Below are 22,841 nucleotides of genomic sequence, written 5' to 3'. Positions count from 1 at the left end.
AGCCTGGCGGCATACCCGGACCCCTTCCCCATCTTGCTCCTCCTGTCCGTGTCCTCAGGAGTCTCCAGGGTTGGGTGCAGCCCGCCCTCCCAATCCCCCACCTCAATGCATACTTCCCGGTCGAGTCCACCTCAACTCGAAATATAGTATCTATTCGGACAGGCGATATATTCACGTGCCTCAAGTTACAAAGGTACGTGCTCTTGGTACAATGTAAATAAAACAGTGGTGTTTTAGGGGGCGAGTGGAAGGCCCAGCCCTCTCATTCTCCCCGATGGACACCTTTGGGTCCTGCCTGGCCTCCTTATTAAAAAGAGAAATAGGGCCATGACCTCCAGACCCCTCAAACCTTCCTTGCTTTCCTCAACCATCTCCCACCGAGGCCTGGAGGTCTGTCCACAGATGTCTCCCTCCTCCTGGCCAGCTCCTGAGACAGGCTGGCCCACTGGATCTACCCCATCCCCATCCCACCCTGGCAGGCTTAGGTGTCCCTGTAGGTCCCACAGGCAGAATCTGCCCCCTCCAATCTGGCATTCTGTTTGACTCCAAAGTCCTTGCTTTTCCCACTGCTCCATAACCCCTAGGACAGGCCAATCCTTCCAGCCCAGGACCAGAATGTGGGTGGTTTGGAAAAGGAAACGCAGCCACAAAGCTTCCCTCTCTGTTGTGTCCCCCAGGCAACAACCAGGAGTCTGTCTAAAGCCCACACCAGATCCCCTACCCTGAACCCTCTCCCTTTGCCCTTCATCACATCAATGACCCACCGTCATTGCCCCCTCCCCCACCTGTTACCTTCCTCCATCCTCCTCTCTTCATGTGGCCCAGTGACACTGACCCTCCTTATCCCTGAAATACACCACCTCCCTTCCCACCCCAGGGCTTTGGCACATCCTGTTCCCTCCATCTGGAAGCGCTTCCCCCACATCTTGAAAAGGCTCCATCCCTCACTTCCTCCAGGTCTCTGCTCAAATGTCACCTCCTCTGGGGGCCCTCCCTGACCATCCCCCTTACCCATCACTCTCTGGCCCTTACTTGTTCCCCCTGTACGTTCTTAATCACTACCTGATGTTATATTGTATAATTATTTTGTGTATTTGCTTTATTTTTTATTTTTGGCCGCACTGCGCAGCTTGTGGGATCTTAGTTCCCCAACCACGGGTCGAACCTGTGCCCTCAGGAGTGACAGCTCAGAGTCCTAACCACTGGACCACCAGGGAATTCCCTAATTATTTGTGTATTTGCTTTTTGTCTGCCTTGTCCCGCTAGGATGTCCGCAAATTGAGGATTGCACTTTGCCTTGTTTCCCACCGTATCCCCAGTTCCTAGAACAAGACCTAGCATACAGTATGTGTTCAATTAATGTATACTGAATGAATAAATGAACAGCAGCCCTGAATGTGGAATTGAAAAATGTTCATATTCATAGCTCTCAATGTCTGGTGCCTATGAAGGAGAGGGAAGTGTGTCTCTCACCTGTGGAAGGGATGAATCTTCCAGAGGGTAACAGGAACCCAGCCCCATGGAGTGTGTTAGGGGTGAGGGGAGGGGCTGTGGAATGTTGGGGGTAAGCCCTCCCTTCATCCTCTCTGGCCTTGGGTGTGCATGTTTCCTCCGATACAAAACCCTCCTCTGTGGGCCGGGAGGAGAACTCCTCTTTATCTCACAAAACCCTTCATGGCACAGCTCTTTCTCCTGGATGGCAAGTACCCATTATGAGTGGGGTTCCCATCTGGGACCTTGGAGGTGGGGCTGGCCCACTCTCCAAGAGGTAGGGTTAGTAGCATCTTTTTTTTCTTTTGGCCGCACACTGCGTGGCATGTGGGATCTTAGTCCCCCAACCAGGGATGGAACCCACACCCCCTGCAGTGGAAGCACAGAGTCTTAACCACTGGCCCGCCAGGGAGGTCCCCCAAGAGGTGGGGTTAGGAGTATGGACCAGAGTTGAAGGCAGGTGGCTGGCACTGAGGATTTAGTCCCTGATCTGCCTGCCATGTGAAAAAGCTTCGGGGTCCCTACCTGGGAGAAGGAAGAGGGGCACTCTGCAAGGGGGACATCAGTCCAGACCCTGCCCTAAGGAAGTGTGCAGTCCAATGGGGTGGGGAGTGTGAAAGCATTTGGAAAGTGGAGGAGGAGGCTGTGTGGTGGGGCGGGGTGGGGGGGGGCAATGCCTGGTGGGCAGGATGCTGCCATGTGGGCTCTGGGGGGTCAGTGCTGTCCCAGGCCTGAGTGAGACCTGGGGGTGTCCACTGGCATAATTGAATGAGTGGCTAACAATTATTAAGCACTGTGTGCCAGGCAAGGATCTGAGCACTTCACAGGGATTAACACTTAGAAAATGGAACCATGATTACGATCCCCATTTTACAGATGAGGAAACTGAGTCTCAAAGAGGCCAAGAGCCTTGCTGAAGATCACACAGCTGGTGAGCTGTGGAGAACCAGGATTCAAACAACCTCTGAGGGGCACTAGAGGCCATGTGCTAACCCCACCCAAAATGGAAGCCTGGCTGAAAAAGCACCTAACAAGTGCTCAATAAATATTTGCTGGATGAATGAATTCAACAAATTTGTGCCTGTCCAGAAATCTCTCCCACCAGCCTCGGTGCCCACAATTGCAGGAAATGCTATGATTATGCTGCTGGTATCAGCAACACCACCACCCAGCATGCTTCCATCCCCGGGTTTGGTTAATGATCACAACAGCCACACTTGCAAAGGGAATGTTATCACCCCATTTTACAGAGGAGAAAACTGAGGCAAAGAGCGACCTGGGAACCAGAATCCAAATCTGACTGCACCACTTCAGTCTGCCTATACAGCAAGCACCCCTGGGAAGGGTAGCACGTAAAATGTCATTGTCATTTACACCTACTGGTAAGGACATCTCTCAGCTTCTAAAGGTCACAACGCTGAGCTAATGGGAAAGGGTGGGGGGGGCAGGGGGGTGGAAGGGGAAAGGGTTCATGATTTTGGAACCCTGGGGATTGGGTAGGGTGAGTGCCAGTAGAGAGTGATGTGTATGAAAAGGAAGTGGTGTGGGGGGTCTGAAAATAGACCTTCAGCACTTCCTAGTTTTTCTAGCAGTGTCTGCAGCTTAAGAGGGAGGAGGTTGGCTCTGCCCTAGAGACACCGTGTGACCTCCAAGGAGCCTGTGCTATCTCTGGAGCCCCTGGTCCCCAGAGTTCTCTGCTGGGACATCTTCCCATCTCTGCATCTGGGCTGAGTGTATAGAAGGGGCTCAGGCTGAGGCAGGACAAGGGCACTCTGTACCTCCTCCTTGGTGGGGGATGGGCAGGTGAGCACTCGAACCCTTAAACGTAGCAGACCTTGAAGTCCCCTGGAGCTGCCCGAGGCACGGAGGCGGGCACATGCTCTCTCAGGCCACCTGGGTGTCTGCAGCCCAGAGCTGGTCATGGGCACCATGGTCTGCCCCGAAGTTCACAGGATCCCAGATGCTCAGGCCAGGTGGCACCTCCTCCAATCCATGCCCAGCCCCTGCAGGGACATCCCTGGATGTCCGTGAAGGAAGAGCCCCTGTTCACCGAGCCCCTACTGTGTGCCAGTTCCTGCCAGGCACCTCACACACTTTCTCATTTAATCCTCACAATGCCAGATGAAACAGGAGCTCGGAGGGTGAATCAGCTTGTCCAGAGTCACCCAGCACCGGATTTGAATCCAGGCTTGCTAGCTCTCGCCTCTGCGCCCACCACCTTGCTGAGGGAAGTCCTGCCCCAGCCCCACTGCCTGTTGGGTGCAGGGGGCTGGCAGAGAGGGTTTGGCCGTGCCAGGCCAGCTTGTGGGCTCCTAAGACCCTGGGCTCCTGATGAATGGCTCCCTTCTCTGCAGGGACTTCCTCTTCGGCTCCTCGCATCCAGGTTAGAGGTTGGGACAGGAAGTGGGGCAGGGAGGGAAGGATCAGGGGAGGTCAGATCAAGCCCGGAGAAGTCACCCTGCCAGTCTTTCTCCTGCAGGACCGAGGCTAAGGGGAGACTGTCTGTGGGGTCTGGGGGGCATCGGAGGGCAGAGCCCGGCAGGGCACCATCAGCTGTGGTAGCTCAGGGGACCGTTGGACCACCGTGTGTGGGCCAAGCACAGAGGAGCTTGCTGGGATCCGGCAGGGACATGACGCTCACAACAGACTGTCCGGGACTTTTGGCTGCTTCGTGTTCACGTCGCCCAAGTCCGTCTGCCAGGCCAAGGGGCTCGCTGGGGTTTTCCACGAGGACTTCCTCCACGGCAGCCGTCGTCCTCTGACCGGCTGGTTCCTCTGTCTCCCCAGCTCTTCTGCTGCCCTGGCGGCCCTGGCTTTCCCAGACTCTCACGTGGGGCCTGCACCCGGGGCCTCCTCCTGGGGGGCGCTGCTGGGGCTTTCTCCCTCAGAGGCAGCAGGTTCGGCCGGGTTCACAGGGGCCTCTGGGGTGGAATCCGTGGAGGGGGCAGAGGAGGCTTCGTCACAGGGGCTGGGGGCTGAGCTGGCCGGGGCTCCAGGGGCCTGGGCCTCAGGGCTTGCCTGTGGCTGGGCCCCAGCATCCGGCTGGGGCTGGGCCTCGTGGTTCTCCTGGGGCTGGGCCCTGGGGTTCAGCTGAGGCTGGACCAGAGAGTCTGACTGTGGCTGGGCCGCGGACTCCAACAGTGGCTGGGCTGTGGGGTTCACCTGTGGCTGGGCCTCAGCCACTGGCCCTGGTAGAGTCTGATCCCCAGAGGCCGCTTGGGTCTGTGGCTCAGCCGGAGTGAAGCTGCCCGGCCGCTCCTCACAGAGAGCTGCGGCAAAGGAGGAGAGCACGGTGTGCAGCAGGGCCCGGAGGTCGGCACTGGCCAGGAGGCAGAGGAAGGGACTGAGGCAGCTGTCGAGCAGGATCAGATAGTCAGAGTAGACCAGGGCCTCCCAGAGCAGGTAGCCGGGGTAGATGTCCCACAGGAAGGCCAGGTACAGCAGCTGCGCCAGCTGGTAGGGCAGCCTCAGGACCACATAGGCTGACAAAATGGTCTTGGCCACGCGGGCAAAGCCTCGGCAGGCCGTGGAGCCGGGCTGGCGGCGGCAGGTTCTGCAGGTGGCAGCCTGGGTGAGCACGTGGCAGACGAGCAGCAGGAGGAAAGGCAGGAAGCCCCCCAGGATCTCGAGCATCCGCAGCGGCAGCTCCTCGCTGTCCCAGAAATCCAGGCAGATGACCAGGTCGTACCACCAGACGGCGGCCTCGGGGAAGACCAGCCAGGGCACACTGAAAAGGGTGGCCAGCACCCAGACCCCGGCACAGACCCAGAGGGGCAGGCGGGCTGGGCGGTGCCCAGGGTACCAGCGAGGGCACAGCACAAGCAGGCAGCGGTCCAGGCTGAGGGCTGTCAGCAGGAAGAGGCCGGAGGAGTAGGACACACCCCACAGGAAGTAGTAGAAGCGGCAGGCGGCCGTCCCCAGTGGCCAGTGCCCTCCATGCTGGATCTCCAGGATCTGGAAGGCTGCTGCCGCCAGGAACAAAAAGTCAGAGAGGGCCAGGCTGAGCAGAAGCAGGGCGAGCCGCGTGCCCGCTCCCTGCCGGGCCTGCGAGCCGGCCAGCCATGCCATGAGCCCATTGGCTGGCAGCCCCAGGAGCAGCAGGGCCACCAGGAAGACCGTGTCCCAGCCACCCTGGGGGTAGTCCTCATCGTCGAGCTCTGTGCGGGGCCCGTGGCCAGCGGCACCCAGGTTGATTTCCATAGCAGTGTCCATCTGAGGTCCCCAGTGTCCCACTAGACGTGGAGTGGGTGCCTGGTGAATCAATGAAGGCACGAATGACTGAAAAGAAGAGAGAGGATGCTGTGCATCTCCCTGCAAGTCGCTGTCCCTCTCTGGGCCATCATCATCACCTTTGGGGTAGTTGACCTTTGCCAGGGACTTTAAACAGATGACCTCACCTAGTCCTCATACAATCCATTCTACATGTGAGGAGAGGAAGGTTCAGAGGATCAGTGGCTTGCCCAAGGGCAGAGGTAGGAATGTGGGCACCAGGACTCTAACCATTCTGCTACACGGAATTCTCATGGCGTCCAAGCAGACCAAACCAGAGGCTTTCAAATATATTTCAATTAAAATATTATAGCAGAACTCCTATGTGAACTCAAACTGTGTGCTCAGGATAACGGAGGGAGAGCACTCTTAGGGCTCCAGGGAACACAGTCTAAAAACCACTTAGGAATTCTCTGGCAGTCCAGTGGTTAGGACTCCGCACTTTCACTGCCATGGGCCCCGTTTTCATCCCTGGTTGGGGAATTAAGATCCCTCCAGCCGCGTGGCATGGCCCAAAAAACAAAACAAAACAAAACAAAAAAACCCACTTGGTCAGAGCATCACAGGCTCCTTTTAGTCGGTATCCTGGGTTCAAAGATTTGGACTCCCCTGGCGGTCCAGTGGTTAAGAATCCACTGCAGGGGGCACGGGTTCCATCCCTGGTCAGGGAACTAAGATCCCGTGTGCCTTGTGGTGTGGCCAGAAAAAAGAAAAAAGATTCCAAGAAGGAAGGGCTCAGGTCCCCTGGGCCCATAGGAATCCAAGGGTGGACAGGGAGTCTGGGGCAGAGAGTGGCCCCCATTTGTCCCCTGGGGCGACTAAATAGAAAAGGGGGCAGGGGACTCAGCCGTGTGATGAGGATGAGGGTGGCTGGGTCCCAAGAGGCTCGCCGCCCTCACCCCACCTTCCCTAGATGGGGGAGGGTGGTTCCCTCTGAGGGTGGAGAAACTAGATGTCCAGGAAAGACTGGATCCTGCCACGTGGCCCATGGCTCCAGCCACTTGACCTTTTAGCCTGCTTGTCTCCCCACCTCCAGGGCCCTTACTCAGGCAGACGCTACTCTGCAAGCTCCAGCCCCTACTGGATCAGAGCCCTGGGCTCCCCTTGGGCCCGGTTGGTGAGGCCTGGCTTACCTGTAAGGTGCAGGCTGCTGGCTGGAAGGAGCAGGGCGTGCCTGCCTGCCCAGAGGTCCGGCCGTCCGCACGGCCCCACGCCGGGGCCTGATGCATGGCTCCCGGCGGCACTAAGGCGGCCGGTGTGAAACCCAAGCTGGGAGGACATCAATCATTCATGGGGCTGCTCGCCGGGAAACCCTAACCCCGGCCCAGTAAGGCCAAGTGACCAGCCAGGCCCCCCTATTCCTGACAGGGCCAGATGGCTGAAACCCCTCGCCCTGGGCCCCTCCAGCTCAGGGCAGGCTCTGGGTTCCCACAGGGTCCACCTCCTCCGAGGTCACCCTCAATCATCTGTGATTCAAGGCCTCTCTGGTCTGGCCTCTCTTCCTGAATTTCACAAAGCCTCTGCTCCGGCCAGGATGTCGCCCACGTGGGGGCTGCGGTGGGCACCTCATCCTCTCCTTTCCCACCTCCCAGCCTTTGCCCACACTCTTCCTCCTGCTTGAGATGCTTCTCCGTGTCCTCTTAGCTAAATCCTGCCTGTCTCATACAACTGGGCCGTCTTTGACGCTTCAGCGATATTGCCTCCGTTTTATAGATGAGGCAACTGAGGCTTAGAGAAGTGAGTTTGCTGGGTCTCCCAGCTCATAAGCCGCAGAGCTGGCGTCCAGAGCTCACTGCAGCCAACATGTCCTGGCACGCTGTGCTGCTGAGGATGGTCCCCCTGACCCATCTGGCTCTGCCTTGGCCACCCCCAGGCAGAGGGCTGGGATTAGCGCCTGGGCTGCCTGCCTCACTTACCCTAATCCCCCTCAGGGCCCGATCCCTGGCCATCAGCTCTCAGGCTGCGGGTACATAAGCAGCTTTATGGGTCCGGAGAGGCAGGGGTGCTCCGCATGGCCACAGAGCAGGTGAGGGCACAGCATGGCCCAGACCCACCCCCCGGACCCCAGCAGCCCCCTGTGGGGGTCATGGCTTCCAGTAGTGGTGCTGAGGGGCTCCCCTTGACCAGGAGGAAAAGCAGCAAGAGGACGAAGGGGCTCCGAGGGTCCCGGAAGGGCACTGGCAGCTCTGGGGAGCAGACCCTCACGCAGGGCCCCAAGGCCCTGGGGGGCAGCGAGGACCCCTCCAGGACTGGAGACGGGCAGGAGGGGCCAGCCTCTCGTCGCCAGTCCCACCGGCATCGTCCTGCCCCCCGGCACGATCCTGCTCAGAGGACATACGGGCCCCTGCTCAACCGCATCTTTGGGAAGGTCAGGTGGGGCTGGGGCAGGGCTGGGGGGCCTGGGGGTGAGGTTGGGGACTCATGGGCTCAGGCTCAGCCCACCCTGCCCCTTATACTCAGGCCTCCTCCAGTTTCTGCTCCAGACTCAGGAGCCTGGGCTGAGGGGGTAGAGTTTCTGCAGTTTGGGGGTGGCCTGGGCAGTGGGCAGAGCTAGACCCCAAACCCAGGGATCTGAGGCGGCGTGGGGCCCCAGAAGCAGGAAGGGGGTCATCTCTTCTCCTGGGGCCTGCGGGACTTCAGTTGCCTTCTCCTGCCCTTGTGGGATGGGCCCTGCCAGGCCAGCGTGGGCTGGGGCTGGAGGAGGAAGGGCGGCCAGAGCCCTGGCCGGCCCCAGGGACATGCTGGACTGTGCCCCTGCAGGACCGCGAGCTGGGCCCCGAGGAGCTGGATGGTGAGTGGCCCATGCTGGCGAAGGTGGGTGGGAGGCGCCCCAGAGCCTGGCTGCCTGCGCCTGACCTCCCTCCCCTGCAGAGCTTCAGGCTGCCTTCGAGGAGTTTGACACGGACCGCGATGGTTACATCGGCTACCGGGACCTGGGCGAGTGCATGCGGACACTGGGCTACATGCCCACGGAGATGGAGCTCATCGAGGTCTCCCAGCATGTCAAGATGCGAAGTCAGTGCTTGACCACACCTGCCTGGGGGCGGGGCGGGGCAGGACGGCGAGCCACCTGGGCGGGTCCTCTCTCGGCCTCGTGGTTCAGGGGAACGAGAGGTGGTGGGAGGCGGCTGTGGGGTGAGGCCCCGGTGACGGTGGCGTGAGGGGGTGACAGTTTCCAGGACAGTTTGACATTGGCCCCCGGGGGCACAGGGGTCGAGGGTGACAAGGAAGGCACCGGGTGACCCAAGAGAGCCCCTTGGGGCTCAGGTCGAGGACCCCCGTCTCTGACTGAGGTAAAGTGGTCCATGCTGGTACCAGCCACCAGGGCTGTCTCTGTCTCTCTCTCTGACCCTCCTGAGGCTCCTGAGAGAGCCTCCTGAGGTTCTGTGAGGCCGAGCGTGACAGACCCTGGCCATGCCTTGCGATTAAATGTCTGATGGGCTGCCCTTGTGTGATTATCATTAGCCAATTTGTCAAATATCAGATTCCTTTCATCCCAGGACTCCCGCATTTGCTTTTTCTTTACAGTTTCCAAAATGGGATGTGATGTACAATTGACGTGAATATTTTCGTGTCATGCTTCTTTCTTCTCCCCAAAGCTGCTAGTTGACCATTGGTGCTTTTTATGATTGACGGCACCTTAGAATCCAGGGACAACCTGGGGATGCTTCCTGGGGTCTTTGCTGCCACCCGTGGGGCTCCGGCACTTTACAGCCATGAACCCCAGCCCCATCAGCAGCCTGTCCCCAGATGAGGAGGGAGGCTCTGTAAGTCACCCAAGGCCACACCATCAGTGGCAGAGCCAGGGGGCTTTGAACTTGGGGCCTGTCTGGTTCCACAGCCTGGTCTCTTTCCCCCACACCCGGGGCTTCACTGAGAACACCTGAGCACTTTGCCCCCATCGGAGCCCCGGGCTGTAGCCTCCTACCCCCCCGCCCCGCCCCTGCCCAGGGACGTGGACACCGGTGTCCTTCCTGGATGCAGAGCCGGGGAGGGGCTGGCCCTTGTGATGCCCCTCCTCGGGCCCCAGCCCTCACCACTGTGACCCTCTGCCTGGGTCCGCAGTGGGTGGCCGCGTGGACTTCGAGGAGTTTGTGGAGATGATGGGCCCGAAGCTGAGGGAGGAGACGGCGCACATGCTGGGGGTGCGGGAGCTGCGCATCGCCTTCCGCGAGGTGTGGAGCGTCTAGATGGGCGGTGGGTGGGTGGCTGGGTGGCATCCTTACTGGCTTCCCCCCCAGGAGGCCAGGGGAGACTGGGAGCCTCAGCCTCTGGAGGCCCCGGGCCCTGCAGCTGGTGGGACTAGGGCTGGGGAGGGGTCGGAGAGGGTTTGGCTCACTCCCAGCTGGGGGTCCACCCAGGGAGCCCTCCTGGGGCAGGGAGCCCACGGCCTCAGCCTGGTAGAAGAAGGAGTGTGTGGACGGACGAAGGTGTGGGCGTCCAGGCACAGGATGTGGCAAGGTGGAGGCGGGTGCAGGCAGAGGCAGCTTTGGGTAGGAAGGACTGAGCCCTGCTGGAATCCCAGTTTGACAGGGATAGGGATGGGCGAATCACGGTGGCAGAGCTGCGACAGGCAGCACCGGCTCTGCTTGGGGAGCCACTGGTGGGTCCTGAGCTGGACGAGATGCTTCGAGAAGTGGACCTCAATGGGGACGGCACCGTAGACTTTGATGGTGAGTCTCCTACCTAGACAAACGCGCATCCCTCCGGCTCCCAGGCTGAGCTCAGTGTCTCCTGGCACGGCTGACCTGGACTGGCCCAAGCCCTGCCCCTTCTCCCCCGCAGAGTTTGTGATGATGCTTTCTACCCGCTGAGGCTCCAGGAGGGAGACTGTTGCCCCTCTGGCCTCAGACGCCAGCAGGGTTCGTGCTGCACACCCTCCCTACAAGGCCCCAGGATGAAAGAAACCCAGTAGCCCCAGGCTTCTTTTGCTCCTGATACCCTCTGGCTGGAGAGCTGGCTTGTGATGTCACCTGCCCACCCTCATCCTCACCTCCCTTCCACCCGAGCTGCCTGGAGGAAATGTGCCCTCAACCACCCATCATTCCCCGGTGTGAGCAAGGTTTGAATCTCTCCAGACACTTGGGAGGTAGGGAGCTCCCTGGCACTGGCAGCATTCAAAGACGGGTCAGTGTAGGGCTTGGTTCTGGTAACACGGTGAATTGAGAAGGTGGCTGGACACCTCCCACTCTTTATATGTGGAAATGTTTTGGGTTTTGTTTTTATTTAAAGCTGAACGTGAAAGAGAGGGATGACCCCAGGTACCAAAGACAAAGAGAGAACCCAAAGCTGGGTGGTGGGAAGGAGCAGATGCCATGGGGGCTTCAGAGGTGGAGAGGTTTGGGAGCCTGGGCTCTGACACCCAGGCGGGACAAAAGACCTGTAAGTGGCTGGGGAGCAGGGCATGACGTCAGTACACTCCAGCGTCTCAGCGGGCTACCCTGTTCTTGAAAAGGCGACCCAAATATACCTCCACCCACCAGCCTGAGAAAGTGATGAGGTACAGATGTTCAGGACCTTGAGTGGAAAAAGTTACCCCAGTGAACCTGCAACTCAGGTGTGCATGTCAAGCAGGAGTGCGGTCTATCTCTGTGGTGTGCAAAGCAGAAGAAATAGGAAAAAACTGCTGAGAAAGGCACTCTTTCAACCCAGGGCACATAGGACTTAAAAAAACCCAAACAACCCTGTCACTTCTGAAGATGAACTCATGACAAAAAGTTACAAATCACATAAGGAAACAAATCACCATGAGGGAGACTAGGCAGATGCGGTAAACAGAAGAGTCAGCACCCAAAGTGTAAATCATAAAACAATGTAAAAGAGGCCATTAAGGAAACGCAAAAACAAACAGAAAAAACTGAGGTAAAAGAAAGGAGACCGTTATCAGTAACAGGATGGTACGAAAACAGAACAGAAAGATTTAAAAAAATAACCCAAAGGAACTTCTAAAAATAGAGGATATAGCCATTGGAATGAAAAAACATCAAGGGGTAAAGTAAACAGCATATTGGACACAATTTAAGAAAAGATTAATGAACTGGAAGCTATATATGAGAAATCACCCATAAGGTAGCATTGAGGAATGAAAGACAGAAAATATTAAAGAGTAGTTAAAAGTCATTAGGAATCTCAGAAGAAGAAAATGTAGAGAACAGGCAGGAGGCAATATTTAAAGAGATGATGATTGAAAAACTTCCATAAAGACTTCCACAAACAGGGACTTCCCTAGTGGCACAGTGGTTAAGAATCTGCCTGCCAATGCAGGGGACACGGGTTCGATCCCTGGTCCAGGAAGATCTCACATGCTGTGGAGCAACTAAGCCCGTGCGCCACAACTACTGAGCCTGTGCTCTAGAGCCTGCATGCCGCAACTACTGAGCCTGCGTGCCGCAACTACTGAAGCCCCCGCGCCTAGAGCCTGTGCCCGCAACAAGAGAAGCCACCACGATGAGAAGCCCGCGAACCACAACAAAGAGTAGCTCCTGCTCTCCGCAACTAGAGGAAGCCTGCGTGCAGCAACAAAGACCCAACACAGCCCTAAATAAATAAATTAAAAAAAAGAATTCCACAAAGGCAAGAGTCCAGATTGAAGGAGCACGTTGGAGCCAGAGAAGGATATATAAAAGTAAATGTATAGGGACTTCCCTGGTGGCACAGTGGTTAAGAATCCGCCTGCCAATGCAGGGGACATGGGTTCGATCCCTGGTCCGGGAAGATCCCACATGCCACGGAGCAACTAAGCCCGTGCGCCACAACTACTGAAGCCCGCGTGGCTAGAGCCCGTGCTTCGCAACAAAAGAAGTCACTGCAATGAGAAGCCCGCACACCGCAACGAAGCAGAGTAGACCCCGCTCACCGCAGCTAGAGAAAGCCATGCACAGCAACAAAGACCAACGCAGCCAAAAATAAATAAATAAGTTTTTAAAAAAAGTAAATGTATATCTAGATGCATGCCAGTGAAACTGCAGAATACAAAAGGAAAATCTTGTAAACAGCTCGAGAAAGAAGTCAGATTACTTACCAAGGATTAGCAATTAGACTCTCCAAAGACTTTTTTCATTGACAACAACACATGCAAGAGGAAAATGGAATAAATTGTTCAACGTGCAGAGGGAAAAAAAATGCCAACTGAGAAGCCTGTACTTAGCTCATCTTACTCAAGAATGAAGATGAAATATAAACTTTTTTCAGCAAACAAAGGCTGAAAGTTTTCCCACCCACAAACTCTTGTTGAAGGGATGGCTTCAGTGGGAAGGAAATTGAAAGCAGAGTATGTACTAAATAATAGGAGAGAAATCAGTAAACATATTGGTAGATCTAAAGAAGCATGAACTATAAAAAATAATTTGGGGGATTTTAAAACCAGGAGGGACTAAAAAAAATAATAGACAAAAATAAAATGGAAGATGGGAAGGGATACTCTAGACATGCTTGTTTTTCCTAGAGGAGGACAGATTCATTGATTAACTTTAGATTTTGTTAATCATGTAAGGGTAACCATTAATATAACAGAAATAGAGATAGAATGTTCCATTCTCTATAGTCAAATCAACAGAGGAGGAAAAGGGAGAAAGTGAAGAATTCCTCATTAAGCTAGCAGAAGGCTGGGAAAGCCTAAAAATAAATATTTAGAATTTGGGTATTCATCATTTCCTGAGGATGGTGTTGCTGTCAATCCAACTTGGATTACATAAATTAACCAGCAAAAATCAAGCACATTGGTCACATTAAAACTTTAAACGTTGCGATTCAGTGTTCTGTCAACATGTTCATATGGACCAAGGGTTGGCAAACTTTTTCTGTGAAGGGCCAGACAGTAAAGATTTTAGGCTTTGGGGACCATATGGTTTCTGTTGCTCTGCTGTAGTAGTTTGTATGGCTGAGCAGCCAAAGTCAATACAGAGTGTGGCTGTGTTGGAAATTCGATAAATAATAATTTAATTAAACTTGACTTATTGACATCAAAATTTGAATTTTATAAACTTTGTGTCACAAAAGCTTATTATCCTTTGACTTTTATCCCAACCATTACTAAAATGTGAAAACCATTCTTAGTTTGGTGGCTATATTGGGCCTGTGGGGTACAGCTTGCTGACCCCTGAGATAGTCTTATAATATGGAGAATCACCACTTTTGGGATCACTTGCTGTTTAGCTAAGATTGTGAAGTGACAGAAAGTTACGAGCGTAGTAGCAACTCTATGTTAATTGTTAATTTGCCCACTTTCAATGAATGGTGTTCATAATTTTTCTTCTTTCCATGTTTGTTCTGATTTTATCTATTGAAATGTAATTTTATGTCTGATTAATCTGATAATACAAACTGTGGGCTTATATTCTGTATCTCTGTTTTTTTATTTCACTTTTTTAGTTTTCATTTTACCTTACAAAATTATTGGTCCATGTTGCATTAGAAATGAAAACTGGACCCCAGCTAATTTGAGAATCACTCATTTAGGAGTTCCTGCATCTAACTGGTACCCCCCAAAAGTGCCTTGATTGGTGGCTGAGGGTGGGAAGTCTGGCTGGGCCAGGACATCAGGAGCGAGAGCGGGGGTCTGGGTGCTCATTCTTTCAACAAAATCACAGAAACCTAAAGGCACTGTCCTGGCCGCTGCAGATACAGTGGAGGCCGAACACCTTAATGGCACTCGCATTTCACTGGGGATGGCATACTGTAAACATGAAGTATATGAACAGGGTCTCCAAGGCCCACACTCATTCGGCCAGCCCCTCAGTTGGTCAGCTGGGGACCAGACCAGCTTGCTGACCCCCACCCCCCTCTGAGTCACAGAAGCCCTGGGTTGTGTTCCTCACTCTGCCCTCAGCCAAGCCAGTCTCTCTGGGCCTCAGTTTCTATGGAGGGTGACCAGAAAGAACCTGTGTCAAGCGCCTTCTAAGAATCTGATAAATGGTAGCTATTATGACCTCAGCTTTCAGGGTTCTCAAAGATTCTGTTTCCTGGTTGTTGACATCCTGAGATGCTTGGACCTTCCAAAATTCTGCAGTGGTCTGTTTCCAATGTTCTGTGGTTCTAAGAGTCTTTGATCACTGAGGTTTTCTGTTATACAGGCCTACTTCCTATGTCTTTTGACCCCTACTTCTCCCAACCTCTGGGCCTGGGAAGTAGGGCAGTGGGTGGAGGAGGCTGGGCTGCTGCGTCCTGGTGGCCCACATTCAGAGCCGGCTGTGGCAGCCCAGGGCCCCAGAGCCAGGCTGGAACCAGGATACCAGCCTCCAGGCCCCAGGCCTGTGTCATCTGAGTGCCCTTGGCCAGGGCCGCCAGGGGAGGCACCAATGCTGACTCTCTGAGTGGAGACAGGGGCAGGACTGACTCTGCTAAGGACTGGGAGGGAGAGTCTTCTCCAGGCTTGCAGGGTAGAAGAGCCCCAGGCCCAGCTCTGCCCCTGACGTGCTGTGTGACCTTGGGCAAGTCATGGAGCATCAGGACTGTCATGTGTACCATGGGGAGATGGACAGTCCTAGAGCCCTTCAGCCCCAGGGTCAGTCCTTTTCTCAGCCTTTCTGAAAGGGGGCTGTGGCCAGGCTGATGGGCTGGTCAGGGCAAGGGGGAAGTAAAAAGCAATTGTGGGCTGGAATTAAGCATTACCCTTTTATTAGCACAAAACACCACCAACCCAGCAGCCCCCCAAGAATAAGTTAAGGCACGGAGCACGGAAGGGGCGACTTTCCCAGGCCCAGGTCGTGGCCTGAGGCCCACTGCCCCAAACTTCCGGAGCAAACTCCTGAGGGGACTGGAGCCTCGAGGGTCCCGCAGGGTCTTTTCCCTTGAGATGAGGGTACCGAAGCGGGCGCGGGCCCCAGGGGCGCCCCCTAGGGACGCGAGGAGGCCGCGCGGGGCCTCTCGGCGCCGACGATGGATCCCGCCGTCTGCCGACGCCTGCTCACTTCTCGAAGTAGGGCAGGTAGAAGAACTGGAAGCCCCGGTGGCCCTTGACCGCGCAGTAGATGAAGGTCACGTGGTAGACTGCAGGGCGGGGTCTGTCAGCGCCGGGGGCCCGCCCAGGGCCCGCCCCCGCCCCGCCCCCGCCCGCGCCCACTCGCACCTCCCGGGACCAGCAACAGGAAGCCGGGCACGAAGAAGATGGCGCTGGAGACACCTACGAGAGGGGAGGAGGGGCCGGGTCAGGGCAGGGAGGCTTCCGGGCGGGACTGCGGGGTCACTGCCTGGGCAAGTCTCACTCTCCGAGGTAAAAGGGGCCGTTTTCTGCCGGGAGGGCGCTGAGCGCTGCGGGAGGTGGAAGGGCTTGCCGAGGACCTCTGGGCACACGAGGGGCGTGACCGCTGCCCGCGGAGGTAGGAGGGGGTCGCTCACCTGGCGAGGGGGCCACCTCCAGTCCCACGCCGGTCAGGATCAACACTGCACACAGATGGAAACACGAGGGTGAGGGCAGGAGCAGGGGGCAGCAGCTGGTGGCAGGGTGGGGACCTCCACCCGCAACCCCCAACATGGCTTAGGCCTGAGGAATGGTGTCCCCCACCTAAGCTGAAGGTCCCCTGGGCAGAGAACCGCCAGGGGAAGTTCACCAAGCTCTGTGTTTTCAGAGCAGGGCACCTGGCAGGCCCTGGGAAATGTCTGTCCCTGCCCCCATGGCCCTTCCCTAGTGGAGCAAGCAACGAGAACCTCCAAGCTACAACCCTGGTGATCAGACAGCTCGGGAGCCTGGGGTATCAGGAAGAGCTTCTTGGAGGCAGTAGCATCTAAGCTGAGCAGGGACAGCAGCAGCAGTAGCAGTTACCTTTTAGTGACCACCTACCAGCTGCTGCCAGGCACTGGGCTAAGCGTGTTACATGCAGGGCCTTATTTAATTGCCACCTTGACTGAGACAGGTATTACCATCCCCATTTCACAGCAGAGGAAACTGAGACACAGAGAGGGGAAGTAACTTGCCCAGGACTGCATTTAGAAGGTGGAGGTGATCTGACTCCAGAGGCTTTGCTATGGGCATGGCACAGGCAGAAAGGGAGAGGAGTATTCCAGATGGAGGGAACAGCCTGGCAAAGGCCCAGCGACTGGAGGGAACTCAGGGCTTTCTAGGAACTTCCAGTTTTTGGCGAGACAGGAGAGGCAAGAGTCCAGGCTTGAGGAGTTTGGCAGGATCTGTAGGCCCTGGGGAGGGATGTGGACTTTGGCTAAGGACAGTGGGCACTGGGGAAGCTGGGGTGGTCATAGCTGGATCACTTTTTCAGATGCAGAGAGAGTCCTGGGTCCCCAGTTAGAGGATGGGATGGCGGGGGGGGGGGGGGAGATGGGGGACCGTACAGCACAGAGGCTTGAAGGGCCACCATGGACTGTTGTGTGGTTTGTGCCCTGCACAGAGCACCTCAAAAAGGGTACAACGGGGGCTGAAACTCACTCCCTGTACCCTGGCTTAGGGCTGTGGGCTCTGCCCACTCAGAGGAGGCATCTTTTTCTAATTCCTGCAAAAGGCCTTTATGGGCTATGGTGGCCCACAGGCCTGGCAACATCACTGATGTGGGTTTAAATCCCAGCTCATCTACTTCCCAGCTGTGGCTCTTCTGCAGCGTCTGTGTCCTTACTTTTGAACTGGGATAGTAATAATGCTTGCCCTGTCAGGTGTTGAGGATGAAATGAGATAAGGCAGGTGGCCAGTGCACCTCGCAGGTGTTGGGGAAGCCGCAGCTCCCTCCCCTGCACACAGACACCCAGAGCTGAGGCAAGGATGCTGCTCAGCTTTCCAGCTAGGGGACTCTCACCTTCCTGGAGGAGAGAGAGCAGGTGCCACAGTTGGGCCCTCCCTAAGGGCTCCCCTTGATCCCAACCCTAGATCCCTTTTGGGGACTCTGACTCCTCAGCCCCACAGAATGAGGAGCGTGGGAGTTAGAAAACAGCTGGCTGTGGTTTCTGCCTGCTCTGGGCCTCAGTTTCCCTATCTTGAGTATCTTGGGGGTGGGAGAGAGGTCCTTATCAGCTCTCAGACTCCAGAGGAGGGGAAGTGACAGGTGCCCTGTGGATTGGGCTGGCAGGGCACTCTGCAGTTCTGGCCACTGGGCTGGGCATATCCCTGAGCACTGCCCCTACATATAGGTTCTGGGTTGTGGCCCTACCTCTCGCTTGCTGTGTGACCTCTGTACGGAAGGAAAATAAGCCTGCCCTGCACCTGGCTCGAAGTAGACAGAGAATAAATAGTAGCTGTTACTCTCTGTTCCCTGATGGATTAAACAGGATAAAAAAAAAAAAAAAAAGGAAAAGTTTGGAGCATGGAACCACGTTCCATTTTCAACTATGTGTGATTTCTTGACTCTGTGACCAGGAGGCTGGACCTGCCCCTCCCAAGGCCTCAGCTTCCTAACCTGTAAAATGGGGGTGGGGTCACGGCAGCCAGCTGCGTCCTCAGGATGCTGGGAGGCTCAGTGTGCCAAGGGGGATGCGATGCAGAGCCCGAATGAAAGGAGGGTGGACCCTACCAAGGGGTAGGCAGGGTATGCAGGGGGCCCTCGGGGGCACTCACCCAGCCCCAGCAGGAGGAGCAGGAAGGAGGCCAGCACTACCCTGTGGTTCTTCTGGATCAAAGGGTGTTGAGTCCAGCTGGATGGCAGCAGAGCAGGAGGGGTGTGAAAGAGGCGACAGGAGGCCCACCCCCTCCCATCACCATCCCCCACCCAGAGAGCCAAGGGGAAGTAGTCAGGGCTGCCTGTACTGGGGCAGGGGCCCCAGGTGGCAGGAGCAGGGCAGGGTCTCACCTGCAGCAGGCATTGTAGGAGCGCTGAGTGCTACTGCTGATGGTGCTAAAGGACCACTGGGAGCTGCGGATGGATGTTCGGCCAGAATCCCTGCAGGACAAATGGGCCCGGCGAGGGGGCAAGGGGAGGTGAGCAAGGGGACCCTTTGGGATAGGAGTCGTGATGGCATCCTGGGGGATGGTGCAGAGACTGGAACTAAGTGTTCCTGCAGAATAGGGGGCACTGAGAAGGGACGGGGTGAAGAGGAATTCAAGGGCTGGGGGTTTCTGCAGGACTGGGGGTTGAGGAAAGCTGGGGATTCCTGTAGGACAAGTGACCTGTGACAAGACAGGGGCCAGACCAGGCTGGGGGTTTCTGCAAGATAAAGAGCCTGGTGGGGTGCGTGGGTGAGGCTGGCACTAGGGTAGGGTGCAGGACAGGGGACCCCGTGTAGGAGTCTCTCGTAGGACAGGATGTGAGAGGGCTGAGTGAGGTGAGCTGGAGGACTGAGCAGGGGCCTGGGAACAGGAGACAGAAGCATGGGGCTAAGAGTACGGGGTGGGTCCCCACCTGGCCCTGACCTGGTGCCGGCTCCCCCATCCGGCTCCGGAGAGGTCTGGGTTCCATCCTCATCGTTCTCCAGGTTCTATTCCAGAACACAGGGCTCAGAAGGGTTACTGGGCTCAGGCCCTTCCTCCCTCCCCTCTGGTGGAGAGGAAGAAAGCGAGCGCACACAGCTGTTTGCCTGGACACACAGCTGTTTGGTCGCTTGACAGCTGCTCCCTCTGCCTTCCCCGAAGAACGGGTTTGATGATTCACAGAAACTGAAACCCAGGTAGGAGGTGGGTGCTGGGGGCTTTGGCAGGGAGGAGCCAGCAGGGGCTGGTTGAGGGTTCCCAGGGCCAGGAGATCTCCCAAGCTTGGGAATCAGGGTGGAGTTGTCAGGATGGTATTTCAGGGGCCCAGTGTGGAGGCCTTGGATTTGCGGTGCCAGGGAAGGGCAGGCCAATGGTTTCCAGGTTTGGGGCATAGGAATCTAGTTCAGGTTGCCAAGAAAAGGATTCTAGAGTTGGTGGAGGTCTTCTGGGAAAGGGGGATTTCCAGTTTAGTGGGAGCCAAGGCATGGGCAAGGACTCATCATGTGAGTGGGGACTTCCAGCTCTGGAGGGAAGGATGGGGTGGGGACTTAGAACAGAAGAGGGGGTGCTGGTTCCCGTTGGATTATCTGGCCTGGGGCTCAGGGGAGTCCTTCTGAATATGGACAAAGTCTGGTTCAGGTACAGAAGAGTTCCCCATCCCTGCGTGCTAAGGGGAGGGAGGGTCAGTACCCAGGATCGGTGGGGACTCCAGGTTGGGATCTCCAGCTGGGGGTGAGGGACGAGCTGCCAGGTCTGGGCTCTAGGCTCTCCAGTAGTGGCTGGGGACCGAAATCAGAGCTGAGAGGGTCTGGGCAGTGATTTGGCTCCGGGGGGCGGTCTCCCGCTCCGGCTGAGGCCTCTAGTCAGATTCTCCCGAGTTGGGGTTCTCCAGGGTCCGGCCTGGGGTCTGCCCAGACCCAGGCGGGGGGTGAGGTGGGCCGGGCGGTTCACCTGGTAGCGCAGCCGGGACTGCTTGTCCTCGTCGGCCACCTCGAACCGGGCCCGGCGCTCGAAGTGCAGCGGCCCGAAGCGGGCGACCCCGCTGGACTCAGGCCCAGGGCCCGCGTCCTCCAGGGACAGCTCGAAGGCGTCATCGATGCTGAACTGGGGCCGGGCGGCACTCATGGCCCCGGCCCGCTCAGACGCCCAGCACCGTCGCCATCCGCTCCCGCCGGCCCCACCCCCGCGCGCAGACCCCGCCCCGTGCCGTCGTCTAGGTTGCTCGACAGTCCGGCGCCCTGGTCGAGGCCCCGCCCTTACGTAACGGCCCCGCCCCCGCCCGCCTTCAGCAGGCCAGAGCTGCCGAGCGCCGAGCAGACTAGTGACCGCGCCTTCTCTCGTCCGGACCGAGCTGGGCTCGCCGCGCCGCCCAGCGGCCGCCTCGGCGAGCGACAGCGGGTGCCTCTCTCGGAAGCAATCCCTGGGTCTGTACAAGGGCCTTGCAGGGGCTGCCACTCGCCAACCTTTCAGGCCCGAGTTGGAGCCGTCTGCATCCCAGCCCGCTCCTCGAGTGCTGAGGAGACTCCTGGGGACCGTTTCCCCACCCTTACTCACCACGGCCCTGCACGAGAGGGGGATTGTCGCCACCGTGCAAATGTGGAAAAAGGCTCAGAGAGCTTATGTGGCTTGCATTCTCCTCCAATTCTGTCTCCACGCAGACGGCAAAGTGGTCTTTTAAAACATCTGATCCTTTTCTTCTGTTAGTCTTAAATAAAACTTTTTTTTTTAAATTAAAGTATGCTGCCAAGTCACTCCTCTGCATAAAACCATCCCTTGGTTTTCCACTGTGGTTAGAATAATATGTGAACTCTTGACTAAGGCCCACAAAGCTCTGGTCCCTGCCTACCTCTCCCAATCGCATCAAGTCCTTCTCTGCCCCTCTTTCATCTCACTCAGCCACACAGGCCAAGCTCGTTCCCATCTCAGGGTCTTTGCACGTGCGTGCTTTTTTCTATGCCTGGAAAGCACTTAACCTTGCTCTTTCACAGGGGGATCTTTTCATCATCGGTGTCCCTGCTCCAGTGTCACCTCTCAGAGAAGCCGTCCCTGACTATGCAATCTAAAGTCAGTTTCACATCACACAGTGCTTACCCGAAATTACCTTATTTTACACTGTCTTATTCACCACTGTGTCCACTGTGCCCAGAACAGTGTTTGGCACTAAGTAGGTCATCAATAAATATTTGTGGACCACATGAATGAGCGCTTCGCCCAAATCCCAAATGCTTTCAAGTGCGAACTGGGATTTGAACTCAGGTCCACCTAGCTCTAGGGGTGCTCATCCTCCTGCACTCACCCGACCCACTTCATTTTATGACCTCGTGTACAGAGCTGAGTCAATCCTGCTTCTCAGTTTATGACACATCATCACTATGAGCAAGGCCCCTCTTGAGTTACGTTTATTTATTTTCCCTCCTTCTCTCCACCGTTTTCCTCCTCCCTTTCATCAGATCCCACATCAGTGTGCTCAGTCAGCTGCCTTGAATTCTGTCTGGCCCCCTACTCCACATGGCATTGGCTCGTATGTGGATGTGTTTGCAATTTAAAAACATGGAGTCATGTATAAAACTCATTCTATTTACATTTTTTTTTTTTTTTTTTTTTGCTGTACGCGGGCCTCTCACTGTTGTGGCCTCTCCCGTTGCGGAGCACAGGCTCCGGACGCGCAGGCTCAGCGGCCATGGCTCACGGGCCCAGCCGCTCCGCGGCATGTGGGATCTTCCCGGACCAGGGCACGAACCCATGTCCCCTGCATCGGCAAGCGGACTCTCAACCACTGCGCCACCAGGGAAGCCCTGAGGTATTTTTATATATACTAGTGGATTTAATTAGCTGAACATTCATTTAGGATTTTTCATATTTATATTTATTAGTAAAATGGGTGTATAATTTTCTTGCCTTATGGTATAGTTATCTGGTTCAGAATCAAGATTAAAATAGCCTCATAAAATATGTTGGTTGGCTTTCCCTCTTTTTCCATTTTCTGGAGCAATCTGTATAGGATACAGACTACTTGTTGCTTCAGAATTTGGCAGAAGTCGCCTGAAAAACTTCCTGTGTGGGTAAAAAAAAAAAAAGCTAAAAACAAACAAAGCATGTTTCCCTTTCACCCCAGAGGTTCCACCTCTCTCAGGGGACTTTTGGGGGGGGGGAAATGAACCAGCATAAATATCTGAAGCCCTTAGCACGTGGGGCAAAGGGGACGGACAATAATTCTTCGCAGTTATGAGGATGGAATGAAGACAGTGCACAGGTCCCAAGACATTCCTTTATTCGGTTACCTAAACCTCGAAAGTGGGAGCAGAAAACTCTTACAGCTATTCTTCACAGCTAGTTTCCAGAGGCGGAGAGAAATGTTGTACTACCCCCGAAGTGCCTCACTTCTATCATTCCTATATTTCCTAATACTATGTGCCAGACACCGCGGAGGATTCCATGGTGACGACACAACCAGCCAGGACCCCACAAGGGACTGTCAGTCTCTTGGGGAGTTTACGGTTCCCACAGGAACACAGAAACCCTCCTTCCTCTCTTTCTTACTCCTAGTTTTACTTATTTATTTATTTATATTTAAAGAGAAAAATCCAGGATGCAAAAGTCACGACTATTGTGCTAGGTATGCTAAAAGAAAAAACCCAGAAAGGAATACACAAAAATAGTAGTTTTAGGGGGTGGCGTTACCGACGGGCCCCCAGCCCCCGCTCCATCCTAGTTCTGTAACGCTGTTATACTGTTCCTA

At 55.8% G+C, this 22,841-nt stretch overlaps 3 protein-coding genes across 7 annotated transcripts; 1 reads left to right on the top strand and 2 right to left on the bottom strand.

Annotated features, from left to right (window-relative positions):
* Window positions 1-4,317: 4,317 nt before the first annotated feature.
* Window positions 4,318-5,703, bottom strand: GPR152 (G protein-coupled receptor 152). The gene has a single exon (XM_067751719.1). It carries the CDS (start codon window positions 5,701-5,703, stop codon window positions 4,318-4,320), a length of 1,386 nt encoding a protein of 461 aa, XP_067607820.1.
* Window positions 5,704-7,771: 2,068 nt separating this feature from the next.
* CABP4 (calcium binding protein 4) lies at window positions 7,772-10,574 on the top strand. Its single transcript, XM_067751092.1, has 6 exons — window positions 7,772-8,128; window positions 8,521-8,551; window positions 8,632-8,775; window positions 9,826-9,935; window positions 10,286-10,433; window positions 10,546-10,574. Exons 1-6 carry the CDS (start codon window positions 7,772-7,774, stop codon window positions 10,572-10,574), a joined length of 819 nt encoding a protein of 272 aa, XP_067607193.1.
* A 4,784-nt stretch (window positions 10,575-15,358) lies between these two features.
* TMEM134 (transmembrane protein 134) lies at window positions 15,359-20,308 on the bottom strand. 5 transcript variants are annotated; one of them, XM_067748088.1, is made up of 7 exons: window positions 20,054-20,302; window positions 19,046-19,110; window positions 18,486-18,575; window positions 18,254-18,330; window positions 16,096-16,140; window positions 15,827-15,880; window positions 15,359-15,747 (listed from the first exon to the last, which is right to left on the bottom strand). In XM_067748088.1, the coding sequence occupies exons 1-7, from the start codon at window positions 20,225-20,227 to the stop codon at window positions 15,665-15,667; spliced, it is 588 nt and encodes a 195-aa protein (XP_067604189.1). In that variant the 5' UTR covers window positions 20,228-20,302; the 3' UTR covers window positions 15,359-15,664. The 5 variants fall into 5 exon arrangements, with proteins under 5 accessions (XP_067604189.1, XP_067604193.1, XP_067604191.1 ...); XM_067748092.1 differs by lacking the exon at window positions 18,254-18,330 and adding an exon at window positions 19,793-19,881 and having other exon boundaries at window positions 20,054-20,242; XM_067748090.1 differs by lacking the exon at window positions 18,254-18,330 and having other exon boundaries at window positions 19,035-19,110; window positions 20,054-20,308.
* Window positions 20,309-22,841: the final 2,533 nt, after the last annotated feature.

Source organism: Pseudorca crassidens, chromosome 9 (genome assembly GCF_039906515.1).
Source record: "Pseudorca crassidens isolate mPseCra1 chromosome 9, mPseCra1.hap1, whole genome shotgun sequence".
NCBI lineage: Eukaryota > Metazoa > Chordata > Mammalia > Artiodactyla > Delphinidae > Pseudorca > Pseudorca crassidens.
Note: the sequence above shows the minus strand (reverse complement) of the source record. Positions and strands in the feature narration are given on the sequence as shown.